At 35.1% G+C, this 19,803-nt stretch overlaps 1 protein-coding gene across 1 annotated transcript in view; it reads left to right on the forward strand.

The window, feature by feature from the left end:
• The window catches only part of ARFIP1 (ADP-ribosylation factor interacting protein 1), a 50,583-nt gene that overhangs the window by 8,788 nt on the left and 21,992 nt on the right, over nucleotides 1-19,803 (forward strand). Inside the window, exons 4-6 of the mRNA XM_008579586.1 lie at nucleotides 4,153-4,374; nucleotides 12,325-12,482; nucleotides 17,359-17,533. Of these exons, the coding sequence (XP_008577808.1) occupies nucleotides 4,153-4,374; nucleotides 12,325-12,482; nucleotides 17,359-17,533 (555 nt within the window). The remainder of the gene's footprint in view (nucleotides 1-4,152; nucleotides 4,375-12,324; nucleotides 12,483-17,358; nucleotides 17,534-19,803) is intronic.

Here is a 19,803-nt window from a genome sequence, read left to right on the forward strand (position 1 = left end):
TTTTTTTATTTTTTTTTATTTTCTTTTGTCTTTTTCCGTGTCCGGCAACGGATTGCAACCCTCAGTGTTGCCCCTGTACCGGACCGGGGACCGGCAACGGGACTGCAACCCTCGGTGTTGCCCCCGCGCCTCGCTCAGCCAGTGAGCGGGAACCGGTCCACATGTGGGATCCGAACCCTCGGGCGGGAGCGCCGCCGCGCTTCCCAAGCGGCGCACTATCCATTGTGCCACCGGGCCGGCCCAGAGTATACGTTTTCTTAAGGTGGTAAAAGTGCCCTGAAACGTGCTACATGAATCTTTGCAAAAATTGTTTAGCTCATGTCAGTGTAGAATCTGAGAAATGACAACGGTAGTCTTCAAAAAGTGATGACTGCTTAATCTGTTTTTCTCATTCAGGACATTCTATTAAGTCATTGTCCTTTCTATTCTCAACGATGTAGATTCTCTCATACCATGTATTGTTTTGCCTTTGTATTCCCTTGTACCATAGTGATTCACCCAAATATTCACAAATTTCTACTCCATCTTTTTGCTGATCCCACGTGTTCAGTCAGTCATTAAATCCTAGGGCCTCCTTAATATTCTTTTATTTTTTCTCCTTTTCTGTATCCCAGCCTTCACAGCCATAGTTTTTATTACTCTCTCACATTACTGTAATAGCTTCTTAACAAATTCTCTTAGATTATATACTCTACTCCACCTAATGTGGTTCACTCTTGCTTAAAATCCTCCAGTTGATCCCCATGTCTTTAGAATGGTGTGAATCTGACCCCTATATGCTTTTCTATCTTTGTCTTCTACTACTTCTCTCTTCTTTCTGAAGATTCAGTGATACATACAAAATTATTCAGAGATTTCCTAAATGTATGCTTTCTCACACTTCTATAACTTTGTAACATGAGGCTATGTTTGCCTGCTACTTGGAATTCGTCTTCATTTCACTTCTCTATTCATTTATTTATTAAACTTATTTATTCAGCCATTCCTTTATTTATTTGTGAAATTTGCTTCTATTACTATTCTATGTCCACACATTTTGAACCTAAAGAATACAGGCCTTGTTTCTAAATCAAACCCTAGTAATCACAAATTACGTATTTCTTGAAGTTTAAGCTTTTGTTTATTTGAGCCTTCCTCTCATGTCATTTAGTTGGTGTTTTCCTTGTTACTTATTTATTTTTTCCCATATATGTATGTGTCATTATCTGTCCCTTTTCTTCCATCTCTTACTTCTACAATAATCTGAGTTGAATCACTATTAAGGTTTCCGCATTCAGCCTTTCTTAAAATTTGTGTTAATGAAAATGACCATTCTTTAAAATGTTGTACACATGGTGTAAATTATGCGAAGGAGGCATCATTTTCTTCAAAGTGATCACATTATTTTTAAATGAAAAATTTTTTTTATCAGAACTTAATTTGAATATTTTTATCTAGGTCAAAAGAGAAAAAGTTTTGACTTATGAGATTTTATGGAGCTTGTAGCCCAGTGTGTCTAGGCTGACATACACCTCTCAACCAAAAAAAGCTGAGTGTAGTGACCTTATTGGCTCTACACGACTCTTTGTTCTCATGGTTTTTGACCTTTTCCGTCCTAATTGTAGCTAATGTTGGGCATTCATTGTCATTGTTTCAAGTACTTACTCTGATTTGGCTGTTTTAGGACTGTGCTTGTTATCCAGATTATTCTTGAGTAATTTGATTTTGGCTATGACTTTGATCCTCTATCCTTTGTGATTTCTACCTTTAATTTCTTCTGTTTCTATTCTATAGCAAACACTTTAAGGTTTTTTCCTCAAAGAGAATATTTAGCACTGCGTTTATTGGTTTTTAGTTTTGGCCCCAAGACCAGTCTGGTAATTAAAACCAAGTATATAATTGGAGCAATTTTAAGCTTAGGCCTTGAATCCATCTTCATAAATATTATTTTAATCTACCTGATTTTATTCACAAAATTTGAATCCAAAATTTATCTGTTTCCTTATTTATTCTCATCTGCAGAAATAGTTGTGAATAATTAATTCTGGTTTTATCTTTTCATTTATTTTTGTTTTTTCCTAGTCTAAAATAGAGTGTTTTTGAGGTCTTTTTGTTGTTTAAGAGTAATCTTGGTTTTAGCTTTCAAAGCTGTTTGCCATCTTTCTCAAAAATTAAACACTTTTTAAAAATGTTTAAGGGGCCGGCCTGGTGGCGCACTGCTATAGTGCACCGCTTGGGAGTGTGGTGGTGCTCCCGCCGAGGGTTCGGATCCCACATACAGACCAGTTCCCGCTCACTGGCTGAGCGAGGCGCGGGAGCAACACCGAGGGTTGCGATCCCGTTGCCGGTCCCGGTCCGGTATGGGGGCAACACTGAGGGTTGCGATCCATTGCCGGACACGGAAAAAGACAAAAAGGAAAAAAAAATAAAAATAAAAATAAATAAATAAATAAAAATGTTTAAGAATGTGCCATTAGCATTTACACCCTTATCAAATTAAGTTTTCTTGTCTTGAAACCATTGTATTTTAAACTCTCATCCCTGTTTTTCTTGTCATATTGCCTCATTCATTTATTGGTTGACCTATTTCCCCTGTTTGTTTTCCTTTTATGCTCCCTTCTCTATATTTCATCTTAATAACCCTTTTATATCTGTCAGTTGTTGCCATGAATTTACTCTTTTGCTTGTTCTTAAATGTCTTTATTCATTTTTTTGCATTACAGAAAAGCTCTTGCTGTTATTTAAATACTCAGAGTACACAGTGATTATCTTGTAAATTCATTAGCGAGTATGCTGGTGATTCATGGTATTTTGTACACTATCTGTCACTTTATTTCATCCACCCTCCCATAAGTAGGAGATCAGTAATTTACTTCAGCTTCCTTTTGCCCCTTTAACTTAGCTTCTTTTGTCCTCTTATCTTCAAAATGAATTCTTAATTTATATGGAAAATTAAATAGAACCACCAGCTCATTATAAGTGGTCTCCATTTTCAAGGACTTTGAGGAAGGGTAGAGATCTTAGATTCTTAATTTTCTTCTATTTTAAACTTGCTCTATAATATGTACTGATCTTTAATTTTGTATTTTAATTTCAGTATACACTAGACATCAATTTAAATAAAAATTTGCTCTTCCAAGGTCATGTGGGAAACTTCCTCTGGAACCCTGATGAGTGGGGAAATGGATAGCAACTTTATATCTTCACTACAGCTTTCTTTACAAAGCTCCATGTAGGCAATCTGTAGTATTCTTATTTCCAGATTATTTAGATTTTCCTTAAGAATGTATAATTACCTGTGTTGAAATACAAGCTCTGTAAATTCAGTTTCAAAACTTGTTTTAGGTGTCCGGATTTATCTTAATTTGCTATATAATCAGTTTCACCTTACTCTTCCCACTACCTTAACTTCCTGGAAACAAAAAGTACTTCCTCGTTTAAACTTCACCCCTATTGCCTGCTTGTAACCATTATTTCTGTGAAAGAATGGCAACTCAAACAACAGTAGACATTTCTTTTATTTTGCCTAGTCTGCAAAGCTCCTTCAGTAAATTCTGGCTTTTTGACTTTTAGCAGATTATTATATCTTGGTTGCTAAAAGGTACCACATACTTTGGTTTCTAGATACAGTAAATATGTCTGATAATATTGCATAGGGAAAATCCTAGTGTGGAAGAAAAGTGTGGGAATGACTGACGTATTGCCTTTATCTTGTTACCATTTCAAACATTTTTTATTGCTGAGGTTTTTCTCATTAAAATCACAGTGCCTTCAGTTAAACTTTTTTCTTGATGTGAATTTCATCTCCCAGGACTGTTTGTATGTTTTCCATAGTAATAGTTTTATCCCCCTTCTGTGGTTTTGGCCTCTCACATGTCCTGTCATTTTCTATGTAGTTAAGAATTTCTCTACTTTTTAACAAAGAACTCTTTTGTAAAAAAAAAAAAAATTGTTCATAAACGTCCTTAGTTGATGAGAATAAAGAAGGTGTCAGGAAGTTTGTCTTGATCAACTTCTAAGGGAGCTAACAATTTTGTTTGTTAGGCTAACTCTCTTGAAGCCAAAAAATAGTATATGCCATAAGCTCTAGAATTTGTATTTTGGATTGCTATATTATTTTTTCTTTTGTTCTTTTTTTTCCTTCCTAAACAAATGATATCTTTCCACTTTTAGTGTACTCGACAAATTATCTCTGAGAAGCTAGGCCGTGGCTCAAGAACTGTGGACCTTGAACTTGAAGCTCAGATTGATATATTAAGAGATAACAAGAAAAAATATGAAAATATTCTAAGACTGGCTCAGACATTGTCAACCCAGCTTTTCCAGATGGTGCATACCCAAAGGCAGCTTGGAGATGCATTTGCTGACCTGAGTTTAAAGTCACTAGAACTCCATGTAAGATTATTTTGAATAACAATTAGGGACAGGGGTTAATTGGTAATAGAAGTATTCTAAGAGGTAATTTGTTACATTTATGACTTGCTGAACTATTAATCAAATTGGAATTTTGAGATGTTCTTTTAAGATATTTCGTATAATCTTTTAGAAGGTCCAGCTGACTTCTGTCAATGTAGTAATTCAGTCGTATCCTAGAAAAGATAGCTGGAGGTTTCAGGAGAAGGGAACCAGGTTAGAGAGAAGCAAAAAGAAGAGTGCTCAGCTTGTCTGAGCCTAGAATTATAGCTATGTATGATTCTTTGGTGTGCATAAAAAGTAAATTAGGCACTTATTGAAAATCTCCAGGTGTGTTGAACAAACAGTAACTAACTTGATTGGATTCATGATAGACTTTTACTGAAATCATTATAAATTATGAATTTTAGAATGAAATTCTTTTCTGCATTTATCCGTATAAGTATTCAGCACAGTATTCTTAAGAATTTCTTTTAATAACTTAAATGACTACTTTTATGTCCATTTTGGGGAGTATTTTTGTTTGGGATTTTTTTTTTTTTTTTTTTTTTTTTTGCCTGGAGCAAAAAAGTACAGGTATCCCTTGCCTATAGATTTACAACTTGAAGAATTAGATAATTTAGAGCATTAAATCACTTTGTCCTAGAACCTTGGTGAAAACTATTGAAATTCAATTCTAACTGAGCTATTAGACAAAAAGAAAAACTAATCTAATAATTGGGAAGCTGAATCGTAATAGCTACAGTTATTGAGTGCTCACAAATTTAAATGCACTGGGCTGGGTGCTTTACATTTATTACGTAATATAATTTAGCTACACAATATTGCAGGAAATATCCTCATTTTATAAAGAAACTGAGGCTAAGAGAGCTTAGGTAATTTTTGTAAGATCACAAAACAAATAACTGGTAGAACTTGAATTTATATCCAGGCCTGTCTGTTTTTTCATGATCTCTTTTTTGCCTCTTTAAGTGTATTCTTTAGAGTCTATGGCCCAGAGAAAAATCCCCAAGATATGGAAAGAGAAGTAGCCAGGGTATGGAAGTGTTACAGCAATGTTATCAGTGATACTACACCCAGTAGGCTCTATTAATTATAACAGTTAACATAGACTGGGGGCTTACTCTCTGCCAGATATGTTCTAAGTGGTTTTTATGTGTATTGGCTCATTTAATGCTCAAACAATCTTAGCTAGTAGGTACTTTTATTGTCTTTCTTTTTAAGATGTGTAAATTCTTCTTTTACAGAACTGAAAGATTAATCCTCAGTATTCAAGCCCATTGGATCCAGTTTTAATTTTCAAGTTTCTTGTTTGAGCATTTCTAATTCTTTATAAGGATTGATATTGTTGTGACTCATTCTTTTTTAGAGGTATTCCAATGAGAAAATTTATTATTTTTTTTAGTAGAATAAAACTCTTATATTGCAAATACCATATGGTTCCATTGGACCTTTTTATAAATCAAAATTGTATGAGATTTTAATGATCTTATTTTCCTCTATCTTATAATATGTTGCTGTTTCATTATTTTAGGAATTATTTTATCATTACTCATCATTTATTTCCAACCACGTTAAAAATGACTACAATAGTAAGAAAACAAAAGAATGATGGAATTGCCTAGAGTAATGATGCAGTAGTGAAATTGTTTGTTTGTTTGTTTGCATTGCCAAAAAGAAGCCTGTGGGTTTTTTTAATGTTCATGCAACACAGTTGCAAATTTAGAATTTTCATTTTCTGCCTATAATGGCAAAGAGAAGACAATACCAGAGGAAGACATGAGACAAATAAGAAGATGACTGCAGAGACACAGCACTAATAACTCTAATGATGATGGCAATATTGATAACATAAGTGAACTCTCAAGGTGCAAGTCTTCAGATGATTGTATGCTAAATGATTTTTCTCAAATTCAAGAATCAGTAAGTTAAACGATATATATATATATTTTTTTTGTCTTTTTTCGTGTCCGGCAACGGATCGCAACCCTCAGTGTCGCGCCCATACCGGACCGGACCGGCAACGGGATCACAACCCTCGGAGCTGCACCCGCACCTCGCTCAGCCAGTGAGCAGGAACCGGTCTGTATGTGGGATCCGAACCCTCAGCGGGAGCATGTTCATGCAACACAGTTGCAAATTTAGAATTTTCATTTTCTGCCTATAATGGCAAAGAGAAGACAATACCAGAGGAAGACATGAGACAAATAAGAAGATGACTGCAGAGACACAGCACTAATAACTCTAATGATGATGGCAATATTGATAACATAAGTGAACTCTCAAGGTGCAAGTCTTCAGATGATTGTATGCTAAATGATTTTTCTCAAATTCAAGAATCAGTAAGTTAAACGATATATATATATATTTTTTTTGTCTTTTTTCGTGTCCGGCAACGGATCGCAACCCTCAGTGTCGCGCCCATACCGGACCGGACCGGCAACGGGATCGCAACCCTCGGTGTTGCGCCCGCACCTTGCTCAGCCAGTGAGCGGGAACTGGTCTGTATGTGGGATCCGAACCCTCGGCGGGAGCACCACCACGCTCCCAAGCGGCGCACTGTAGCAGTGCACCACTGGGCCGGCCCCTAAACGATATATTTTTAAGGACAAAAAGGAAATAAGATATTGTATTAGTTAGGATTCTTCAGAGAAACAAGACCAACAGGATGTAAGATATATAGAGAGATTTATTTGAAGAAATTGGCCCATGTGATTGTGGAGGATTAGTAAGTCCAAGATCTGCAGGGTAAGCAAGCAGACTGGAGACCCAGGGAAGAGTTGCAGTTTGAAGCCAAAGGCAGTCTGCTGTCAGAACTCCTTTCTCAGGGGAGGTCAGTCTTTGTTTTCTAAAGGCCTTCACCAGATTGGATGAGGCCCATCCATTTTATGGAGAGTAATCTGCATTACTCCAAGTCCACCAGTTTAAGTTAATCTTATCTAAAAACATGTTCACAGAAACATCGAGAATGTTTTACCAAATATCTGGGCACTGTGACCCAGCCCAATTGACACATAAAACAAATAAAAATCACTGGTATTTTTATCTAGTTAGTCATTTGATAGGAATGAATTCACCATGCAACATTTTTCTACAAGAATCTGGATCATCCTATTTTGCTAAAAAGACATGATCTTTATTTTTTAATGATGTTTGTGTATGAAAATGTACTTGATATGGTTTGTTAGTAAACAAATGCTAAAAGCAGGTGTGTGTACAAAGGTGATTTGAAGGAAATAGGTAATTGTAGAAATAAAATTTATTGGATTAAACATTCTAATTGGTGTTTATAAATGAAAAAAATGAAAATTATGGACCAAAGAATATGGCCATCTTCTTTTCAACAAAATTATGAGGTGTTAGGGTTTGGAAAAATTTTGCATTTTGATGATATGGGTTCAAGATCTAGAAGTAACAATAAATTAGAAATGTATTTGAAATGTAGAATCAATAGTATTTCCTTTTAACAGTACAAATGCAAGAGTAACCAGAAGTAATGATAAGCTAAAATATATTAGTGATATATTTGAAATGTGGAATCAGTATTACAGGATGGGTGGTGTTTTATCAGTCAGGATTCTCCAAAGACACAGAACCAATAGGAAATATGTATGTGCTATGTACATTTCTATATACTAGTATGTATGTACATAGGTATACATATGTTTGTGTGTGTGCATGCATGTGTGTGGAGAGTGAGAGATTTATTTTAAGGAATTGGCCCACACCATTGTGAATTGGCCAAACTCAGGCAGGATTTCTTTCTTTTTTGTTTTTTAAATAGCTTTATTGAGGTGTAATTATCATTTCATTTAGTTCACCCATATAAAGTATGCAGTCCAACAATTTTTAGTTTGTTCACAAGAATCATGCAGCCATCACCACAATTTTAGAACACTTTCATCACCCAAAAAAGAAACTCTGTAACTATTAGTAGTCATTCTCCATTTCTCTTCCCCACTCCCACCTGTCCTTTCTCCCCACTCTCCAGCTTCAGGTGATCACTTATCTGTTCTGTTTCTATATATTTGCCTATTCTGAGCATTTTTTTTTTTTTAAAGGATTTCTGTGTTATAGTCAAGGCAGAATTCCTTCTTCTCCAAGAAACCTCAGTCTTTTGCTCTTGAGGTCTTCAACTGGTTGGATGAAGCCCGTTCACATTATGGGGGATAAGTCAACTGATTGTAAATGTTAATCACGTTTACAAAATCTGTTTGTTTACAGCAACATCTAGAGTAGGGTTTGACCAAACAGCTGGGCCAACTTGACACATAAAATTAACTGTTATAGTCCATACTTGGTCAACATGGTACTATACACATACTTCTCCTTAAAGCATACTTAATTTCCAAATAAAGACAATAACAACCTATATTCCCACCTAACATGATACTACTAGCCTCCATACAAAGACACACTAACCCTTTCCCTAGAAGAGAATACAGATTCCTTGGGTGATGTTCACTTTTTTCCTTAATATTCTGTAACTTAAATACTATGATGTAAAAATTTAACAATACTTCAATACTATGATATAAAGATAATATGTCTTATAACAAGAGGATGTGAGAGGGAAGAAAACAAAGACATTTGCTTTATATGCACACACATTCATAACAGAATATGAAGGAAATATAACAATTCTCATTTCTGCAAATGCTTAAGACATCATAGCTGGTATTTATAGCTACCTTTTTTTTTTAACCACCCATTCCATATTTCATTTCCCCTTAGTAAACACCTCAGCCTGTCATGACTCTTTGCTTGGAATGGTGACCCAAACCTTTATTACTGAATGTTCTGGGCCATTAGTAGTCCTGCCTGAAATGGGTTGTTGTAGTTTTCCATTGACATTAATCACAGGGCATATAGTGCTAAAAGACATCTTAATATCTTCTGCAGTTCAGACATACTTTTCCTTATTTCCATTGTAGAGTAGCAGTCCAGTTCCCCTTGATAATGAGGATCAATCATGTCAGCCAGCAAAGTAACTCCCTTTGTTGCTTGTTGATCCAGAGGCATGAGGACCCCAAAGTAGCTGGGTGGCAGTCTTAACTTCCAGTTCAATGGAATCACTGTGTATCTCCTGGTAGAAACATTCCTCCCTTTGGAACAAAGATCTCTAGACCAACAGAGCACAGGGTTGCAGGGATGGGAAACAAAAAATTTTGGTAGTAGCTGTGAATCCTGGCTTTGAGAGAAACAGCACCACAGAAAGACATTCTCCTGTTTAATCAAACCAGCTGCTTCAAGATGATGGGAACATGGTAAGACCAGTGAATTCCTTGAGCATGGGCCCATTCTTGTACTTGATTTGTTCTGAAGTGTGTTCCTTGATCAGAAACAGTGCTGTGTAGAATATCGTGATGGTGGGTAAGACATTCTAAGTCCCTGGATGGTAATTTTGGCAGAGGCATTGCCTGCAGGGAAGGCAAATTCATATGCAGAGTGTCCATTCCACAAATGTATTCCAGGTTTGTTTGTATTAAATAACATTTTTATTAAGATATAATTTACATACCATAAAGTTCACCCTTGTAAAGTGTACAATCCATATTACTGTCAGTTGTCATCTATTAACACTTGTGATTTAAATTTTTTACTGCTCTGTATTATTGTTTAAAATAACTGATCTGTTATTAATTAGGTAATAATTTCTGTTAATAAAACTAGCTATTTTAGATCCGATCAAATCCTTCTATTTGTTCCTAAGTTATAAATTTAACAAAAAATGGTAGTCATTTGCATCTGGTAAATGTAAATGATGTAGGAGCTGCTAAAGAAAAATTCAAATGTTTTGAAACTTTGCTTTCTCTATATATAAAGCAACCAAATTTTTAGATCAGGGGATTGTATTGACATTCCATCTTCAGTGGCAGATTAGAACTTCAACCCTGTTCTTGATGTGTATACTCTTTGGTTATTTTATATTCAGTTTATTTGTAATTGCTAAGGAAATTTATAATAATGTATGAAACACCCCTATCCAATTGAGAATACTAAAATTATTAACTTGTTATCAACTAAATAAGGTTTAAGAGTCATATTTTATCTTATTTTCAGTGCCAAAAAGGTATATTTATAATGTATATCAATATGTATATTCATTTGTTTCTTATTAGTGCTCTATATCTTTTATTACCTTATACTATAAAAAAGCTTTTTATTCTGTGCAGTTGAGTTTTCAGATTATACATTAAATCTTAAGTTTTATACTCATTTTCCTCCCAGAATTATAGCTGAGATTTACATTCATGAAACAGAACAGGGTCAGTTTACTTTTGTGTCTGCTTTGAATTTAAGCCTGTTGTTCTCATCTGTAAGTAAATACAGGATTCCAAATTCTACTTTATAACTTTTCAATTTGTTGCTATTTCATTCTGCTGGACTCCAGTTTTGTTTGTTTTTTTTTGTGTGTGAAAGAGCAGCCTTCTAGGTTGTATAGATCTCCCTGTGGTTAAATTAGGAGTTTTGGCATTTTCAAAGTAATGATGTGGATTTGTGGGTATTGAGAAGAACTTTTAGAAATGAACACAATGTTACCAGGGGTATGGTGTAATGATACATACTTAGTTATACAGTGAGTAGAAAAGGTTCCCTTACTTTTTATGAACTTTTGTATTTATATAAATCTAATGTTCATGTTTTCTTCCTTTTGTTGATTTCTTCATTTTGCCTTGTACCTTTTAATATTAAAGGTAATAAATACAATTGTAATGTGTTCTGTTTATTTTTTCTAAAAGATACAAATATGTTTTCTCCCGTACTATTCTATTTCCAGTAATGTTTATTTAGACTTCAGTGTGTAACTTACCTTATAGAAACTTGGTGTGAAAAAATCTGCAGATGTCCTGCCTTTCATTTTAGTTTTTACATACATTGATTGATATTCATTTTATATAATCCTGTATCTGTCAATATTTGCAAATCAAGATCTATAAAATTTTGAAGACTGCATCCAGAGTAAAGAGTTATGTGGGCCTCTCTAAAATGGAAAATACTTTTACCTTTCTGCTGGTTACTGAATTATTGAATATCACCTAGGAATTTAATTATAGTTATAGCACTAGCATTAAATTTGCATCTTCTAAGGTCCTAATTAATATCACGTGGTTTTTTTTCCCAGCTGCAATTGAAAAGTGTCGTATAACAAACTGGAAAATTCTCAAATTGAATAATACATCTTACAATAAAATATGATCAACTTTTTTTTTGGTCAGATGTGTTTCTGATTAATCTGTTAATTAATAAAACTTGCACTTCCTGGAAAGCTTTCTGCTGAACATTTAGGGGGTAGTTCTTCCCATATCTGAAGAAGTCTTGTGTAATGTTTACTTAGCCAAGACTCAGTTTAATCAGAACGAACTAAATCTGGTGTTGAGTGATCCTTCCTCAGTTTCGTGCCTAGATAGACCTGAGCTTGGGAGTCAACTGGTTACTAAGTTTACAAAGAAATGTATATTGTTAATATTTATACTTTGAGGAGGTTCAGTCAAAACACAAAAAATTGCAATCTATTTTATGTCTGAAAGTTTTAATCAGTTGTTACCTAATTTGGTTGGGAAAGTTATAGTTTCTCTGATTAATAATCTGCTATAGTTTTCTTCGTAACAGCTGTGCTTATACTATAGTAGAAACAAAACATAGAAATAAAAATATTCTTTCTAGTACAAAGTAGTTTAACTTTTAAAAATTATTTAGATTTTAGCTATGTATCTGAGCCAATGACAATTTTGGTTTACTAGGCTTTTTTGGTGATTATATAGCTAACTGATTTAGATTCCTATTTACTTAAAGATTGAAAGAAAAAGTAAAACTTGTATAACTAGATTTCTAAATCATATATTTTCCCATTAGTGATATGTTTGAGATTTTCTTAGTCACATTTAGTAATTTACTACTAGATAAGTTAAGGTGACTTCTTTGTTTTAGGAAGAATTTGGCTATAACGCAGATACCCAGAAGCTACTGGCTAAAAACGGAGAGACTCTTCTTGGGGCCATTAATTTTTTCATTGCCAGTGTGAACACTTTGGTGAATAAAACAATTGAAGATACGTTAATAACTGTGAAACAATATGAAAGTGCCAGGTAGGTATACATTTTTACTATATTGTTCATTTTGCACATGGCATGTGATTGAGTTAAGGTTTTGGGTTACAAACAACAGAAACCAACTCTGGCCAATATAGGCAGAAAAAGAATGTACTGGAAGGGTATGGGATAGCCCACAGAACTAACAAAGGGAGAAGAACAGGATTCTGGAAACGGGTAAAAACCAAAGCCAAGTAATACCTCAGAAGAATCTAATTAGGACCTTGATGCTTGGTGCCTCTGGTAATTGAAGTTGCACAGCTACTGTATATAATTTCCTGAATACTTGCCCGAGAGTATCTAATTGAGTTTTGGTTATGTGCCCTAACCCTGCCTTCTAGGGAATAGGGAAATAAAGGATTTCCCAGATCCAGCCTCCTTAGAAGAGGACAGGGCCCTGTGTTCTACGAGGTAGATACTAGATGGTTCTTTGTAATCTGGCCTAAATTTACCTTTCATCCTTATTACCACTGTTTCCCAATGTAAGCAGTTACACTGCTTTTACAATAGCCAGACTGGTACCTCTTGAATGTGCAAGCTCATTTTGACACCATGATTTTATGTTGTGTATACCAACTCCCTGATCTTCCGGTTATCCAGATTATGACCAGCCTTCAAACCCTTTCAAATTTTCCTTTTATATAAGTTTTAAATATTTACTTTACATATACTGTTTATAATGCAGTGTTTTTATATGTTCTATTTCATATACATATAGAAAAAACATATTAATAAATACTTGTAAATGTCTGGAAAATAGCAGACCCATTATAGCATTTTTCACTTTTTGATTCCAGGCTCAATTTTTTTTCCCTATATGCTCTGCTACTTTTATTTTTTAAGTATCATTCTAGTCCCCTTTGAGTTCTTTTCCTCTGAACACTTCAAATTCTTATTTTCTGTTATACTTTATATAGCATAGTTAGAAACTCCCTTTTAGAAGCGTTATTTTTACTTTTTGGCTTCTTGCTCTAGTTTAATGATGTGAGGAATGTGCATGAAAACTCCAAACTTATCTAGTCTTTTTGCAATTGAGTGCTTATTCTTAATTTCAGTAGTCCCACCTTATCCTCTGGGGATACTTTCCAAGATGCCCAGTGGATGTCTGAAACCTCAGATAGTACCACACCCTATATATACTATGTTTTTTCTTGTACATACCTGTGATAGTTTAATTAGTAAATTAGGCACAATAAGAAGTTAATAATACTAATAATAAAATAGAGCAATTATAACTAATAAAAGTTATATGAATGTGGCCTCTCTTTTTCAAAATATCTTATTGTACTGTACTATACTAACCTATTTTGGACTGCAGATAACTGATACCACAGATAAGAGGGCACTACTGTATATATTTCCTTATGCCTTAAATAAGTAAGAGCCTAAATGACTTGGAAAAGTAAATTTGATGTTTTGACAGGAAAAGATGCTTCTGTCCCATGATGTGTTTGTAATTTTTAGTTTAGTATTAATATGTGAGATTCTGATTGACTTGGAAATGAAGGTCAAAACAAACAGCTTTGGATGTCTGGTGGGAGAAGAGCAGGGATAGGGCTGTATGGTTTATTTAGGTTTAGATCTTGTTTTTTTTTTTACTTTTCTTAATTGTTTTGATTATTCAATGGGAATCCCTTCAATAACATTCCAAGCAGTTGGTTTTCCAGTCTCTATTTAAATCCTTTTATGGACATTGTCTGTATTTTTCAAAGGATTCAGTAGGTATATGAATGAAAAATTTTATATATATAAGTGGTTCTTTTCAAAATTTGTTTGTTACGGGGCCGGCCCGGTGGCGCACTGCTACAGTGCGCCGCTTGGGAAGTGCGGCGGCGCTCCCGCCGAGGGTTCGGATCCCACATACAGACCGGCCGCTCACTGGCTGAGTGAGGTGCGGGAGCAACACCGAGGGTTGCGATCCCATGGCCGGTCCCAGTCCCGGTCCGGTACGGGCGCGACACTGAGGGTTGCGATCGTTGCCGGTCACGAAAAAAGACAAAAAGGAAAAAAAAATTTGTTTGTTCCTTATTCATAATGTCCTAATTTGTTTATAATGAATACTCTTCTTTTATCTCTTTAATCACCTTAAGCATTCTTGTTTTCTAGTCTTTCTGATTGTTTTGATGTTTATGGGTTTTGAAAATGAAAATTCTTTTGTTTTGTTCTCAAAATACCCCCACCACCTCCCAGTTAAGAACTACATTAATCTAGTTTGTTTCTCTACTTAGTAATTTTCTACCTATCCTGAAATATATTTTAGTTACTTAGCATGTAGTGTCTTTCTCTTCAGCCTTTATTTCCACCATGCTTTTTAAACTATTAACCCAAATTAAAGAAAGCCAAATTTATCAGATAAGTCACTGTTCATATACAAAATATTTTATATTTAATTTGCAGACGAGAAAAACAAGGCTCTAGAGGTTAAATGCTTTACTCACTTGTAGTCAGTTTCAAAGCCAAGATGAGGAAGCAAAGCTCCCTATCTTTTATTCTTGGTCATTAGGCCTTACACTTGAACTGGATTAATCTAAAACTTACATATCTAAGTATAAAAAATAATTTTCACATCTTATAATGAGAAATCTAACTTGAAGTACAATGTCGTATAAGATCTTAATTTACTCGTATAGGTTTGTTTGGAACTTTTTTTTTTTTTTGTCTTTTTTTGGTGACCAGCCGCACCGCGCTCAACCAGTGAGCGCACTGGCCATCCCTATATAGGATCCGAACCCGCGGCGGGAGCACTGCTGCGCTCCCAGCGCCACACTCTCCCGAGTGCGCCACGGGGTCAGCCCTGTTTGGAACTTTTGAACAAGATTATAAATCAAGTTATATGTACTTGGTAGCTGGTTACTTAAAGGAAACTTTTAAACAACCTCTGTGTGAATTTTAAAAACAAGCAACAACAATGACCCCCACCCTCATAATTTATCTTTTCTTATTCAAATTACAATATATGATTTTATTCATTACGTTTATCTTGGGGTTTGACTTTTTTTGTTGTTTATGAAGTAGTTGAGGAACTGGCTAGTTGTAACAGTGCAACATTGCCTACTGAGGGATAATATTCAAAAAGAATTAAAGTGTTCAAGTCAAACAAATTTCTCAGTAGCTGAATTTTTTCCTCTGTTATAACCAGAATTTACTGACTTTTAGGGCAAGGGTCATCTATTTGATCAGCACAAAAAGTAGTAATTTAAGCAAATGCCCAGGTGGCCTTTTAATACTCCCTGTTATGTATTGTGTGCAAGTATTTCCTAGCCCTCTGGTGCTTTGTGTATAGAGAGTCTTATAACAACCCATTCAACACTTCACAGCAGCACCAACAGGGGAGTCAGTTGTAGTCAAGACTTTTCAGATGTGGACACCTATTCTCTAGAAGTTTATATAAGTTTTAAAGTAACCATACTAACTTTGTTGATATGGACTCAGTTAAGACTGGCAACCTTGAAGTGAAAAGTTGCATTTTGAAAACTTAGTGTGTTTCTCTTCTTGGTGGTAAGGAGCACTGTTAGAGAAGCTCTTATGGAAAGTTTTACTTTGATACCATCTAGTAACTCTGAATGTAAAAATTAAGGAATATAAGGGTCAGTATTTTAACTGTGATTATGTATAAATTAATCACAACTTTTTAGAAATGTGCTCCAAGGCTATTGGAGGTTGTTTGTCTACACATTTAATCATCACACATTACTACTTACTTAGTTCTACTCTTTTCTCTTTCATTTCTTCTTGTTTTTAGTACGTTTGCTTTTAGCTAACCCTCTTCTAATTTGGCCATAATAATAAGCATTCTAAAGGTATTAGTTATTACCAGGTGTCCTACATGCTTTATATATAGGAAGTTTTTGTGGAGATTATTATTCCCATTTATAGATGAAAAACTAGAGCACAGAGAGATGAAATAACTAGCTCAAGACATTAGAGGTGGTAAAGGTCAGAGGTCATTCAGTTTGGCTACTGAACCCATGGATTATTATTACCAAGTCAGTTTTGCCTCCTAAATATTTTGTGTCTCTTTCTTACTTCCATTGCCTTTATCCTCATTCAGTGACTCATTTCTCATATGTCCATGGTCTTCTAATCGGTTTCCTTTTGATTTCTTAATCTTCTACTCCAGTCCATCCTCCATTCCTTACACTACCATTAGTATTTTGAACACTTGAAATGTGGCTTGTCTGAATTGAGTGTACTGGATGTGTAAAGTACACAACGTATTTCAAAGACTTAGTACCCACCCCCCAAATGTGAAGTTTTATTAACAATTTTTACATTGATTATATGTTGCAATACTATTTTAAATATGTTGGGTAAAATAAAATATATTGTTTCAAAAACAGGTGAAATTGCTTTGTACTACTTTAATGTAACTGCTAGAAAATTTTAAATTACATGTGTTTCTGTTGTGCATTGCTGACCTAGACTATAATTTAAGGATCTCAATGTAACTTAGTTTTACCTGTTAGTTTTAGTATGCCATTTTAAAGTCTGTTATCCTCACTTGCTTTGCCTCGTCAATGTTAACCAATTCGCATGGGGAATTAATCTCTACCCTTGATCTTGTTTTGACATCTGTTAGATTTTACCATCTATTTTTTTAAACTGGTTTCTTAATTTTGGAAATTTTACTTGTCAGTTAATACTGTACTTTGGAAGGAATAGTTAATGAGATTAAGAAGTAGCTTTTCCCATATTCTTACATGAATAGCTTTTTGTTTTTAAAGAAGTAATGATTTCAAAAACATAAGGTATAGAATATGAGAATTTTATATATTACATAATGTGAGACTGAATGTTATGTATTTCCAACCCATCTCTTGAACATATTTCACTGTGTTTTTGTGGTATGTTTCACTTATTTTCTTCTTTCCAGGATTGAATATGATGCATATCGCACTGATTTGGAAGAACTGAATCTTGGACCACGTGATGCAAACACTCTGCCAAAGATTGAGCAGTCACAGCATCTGTTCCAAGCACATAAGGAAAAATATGATAAAATGCGCAATGATGTTTCTATCAAATTGAAATTTTTAGAAGAAAATAAGGTAAATTTATTCTTTACCTTCTGAGATCTTTCTGTGGACTTTAAAATAAAGTCACCCTAAAAAGAGACAAATAGAAAGTTTTTGTTTCTTTTCTCTTTCATGACATTCCAAGAGGGAGTTTGACTTTTTAGAAGTGCACAAAATATATTTACCATTCTGTCATAAAAGTCATCAACCCTACTGTCCCAGTCTTTTATATATAACAGTTGACAAAAAATACTTGATGTTCAACCATTAATCTTCAGATTGGTGTTAGTAGCCAGTACTTTGAAAAGTTAAATAATGATAGATTCTGCTCTGAATATTTTGAAACCTTTATTAACAGTAGGTGCTGATTTCAGGAAGAGAACTACAGTAACTGATTAATGAGGAATAACTAAAAAGTCTAGCTTAGAGCTGCAGTTAGCATAACCTAGAAGAAGTAAGCTAAGACTTCAATTTTCCACATTGTTTTCATGTAACATGAACACATCTAAGGACTAGAACCATGAGGGCTGAGTTTGACCTGCTGTAGGCTTCACCTGGAGATGGATTCATATAAGAACAGGATCCTGAGTTTTTGCTTAAGTGAAGAACAGGTTCCCATGTTTGGCATGTCTTCTATTACATGCATACTCAGTTTGTGCTGGGGATTGCAGTTCTAGAAATTGGAGAGTTACAAAATGGATTAAAGACCTAGATATAAGACCCAAAACCGTAAAATTACTAAGGGAAAATATAGGTGAAACACTTCAGAAGTTAGGTCAGGGCACAGGCTTTATGAACATGAGCCCAAAAGCACAAGCAGCAAAAGAAAAAATAAACAAATGGGACTATATCAAACTAAAAAGTTTCTGCACAACAAAATAAACAATCAACAGAGTGGAAAGACAACCTACAGAGTGGGAGAAAATTTTTGTCAGCTATGCATCCGACAAGGGACTAATATCCAGAATATACATAGAACTCAAGCAATTATACAGTAAAAAAAATAACTGACCCAATTAAAAAATGGGCAAAGGAGCTGAATAGACATTTTTTAAAGGAAGACATACAAGTGGCTGACAGATATATGAAAAAAGGCTCAACATCACTAGTCATCAGGGAAATGCAAATTAAAACCACATTGAGATACCACCTCACTCCAGTTAGACTGGCTATAATCAAAAAGATGGTGAATAACAAATGCTGGCTAGGATGTGGAGAGAAGGAAACACTACTGCACTGTTGGTGGGACTGTAAATTAGTACAACCAATTTGGAAAACAATTTGGAGGTTTCTCAAACAACTACAGATAGATCTTCCATATGATCCAGCAATCCCTCTTTAGGGTATATATCCAGAGGAATGGAAATCATCATGTCAAAGGGATACCTGCACTCCCATGTTTATTGCAGCTCTGTTTGCAATAGCCAAGATATGGAACCAACCTAAATGTCCATTAATAGATGATTGAATAAGGAAACTGTGGTACACACACACACAATGGAATACTACTCTGAAATAAAGAATGAAATACTCCCACTTGCAACAACATGGATGAACCTGTAGAAACTTATGTTGAGTGAAACAAGCAAAGCACAGAGGGATAAATACCTCATGTGCTCACTCATTTGTGGGAGCTAAGAGAGAAAGGAAGGCAGGAAAGAAAGACCACAGTAGTCTCATGATCCAACAGAGGGAAGGAACATTCCTAGGGCTACAAATTGAAGTTGAGGGGAGAGGGGGAAGGGGAGCGAGGTTGGGGGATAACTGGAAGGGGACAAAGGGTACAAAAGCAATTTCTGGTAATGGGTGTGTGCCCAATATGAATCTAGCCCCCACATCATGGGCAGGAGGGGGGACAATCAGCTTTGTACCTCATGAATATTTGAAATAAATAAATAAACAAACAAACAAAAACAAACAAACAAAAGAAATGGGAGAGTTAGTATTGAGCACAATACAGAATAGGTGTAGCTTAGTCCTGTGTAGCTTAGTCCTGTGGAGTCCCCTTACAATTAGCACATTGGTAGTCCCTCTTCCTGTGCTTTTTACATCCTCTGAAGTCATGACAGGCCTTCAACCATACTTTCTTTCATGGTTGAAGTTCACAACCAGGTACCCCTGTTCTAGATACAGCTCTTTTTTTTTTTTCTGACTGGTAAGGGGATTGCAAGCGCCGCACTCTCCTGAGTGAGCCATGGGGCCAGCCCTCTAGATACCCCTCTTATAGTTAGTTTTCGGTTCTCCCAGGAAATGGTAATGTTTATATCCTCCTCCATAATATCAAAGAGCTTTATTAAATTAAT

The sequence above is a fragment of the Galeopterus variegatus genome, unplaced genomic scaffold (assembly GCF_000696425.1).
Source record: "Galeopterus variegatus unplaced genomic scaffold, G_variegatus-3.0.2 Scaffold1917, whole genome shotgun sequence".
NCBI classification, from domain to species: Eukaryota; Metazoa; Chordata; class Mammalia; order Dermoptera; family Cynocephalidae; genus Galeopterus; species Galeopterus variegatus.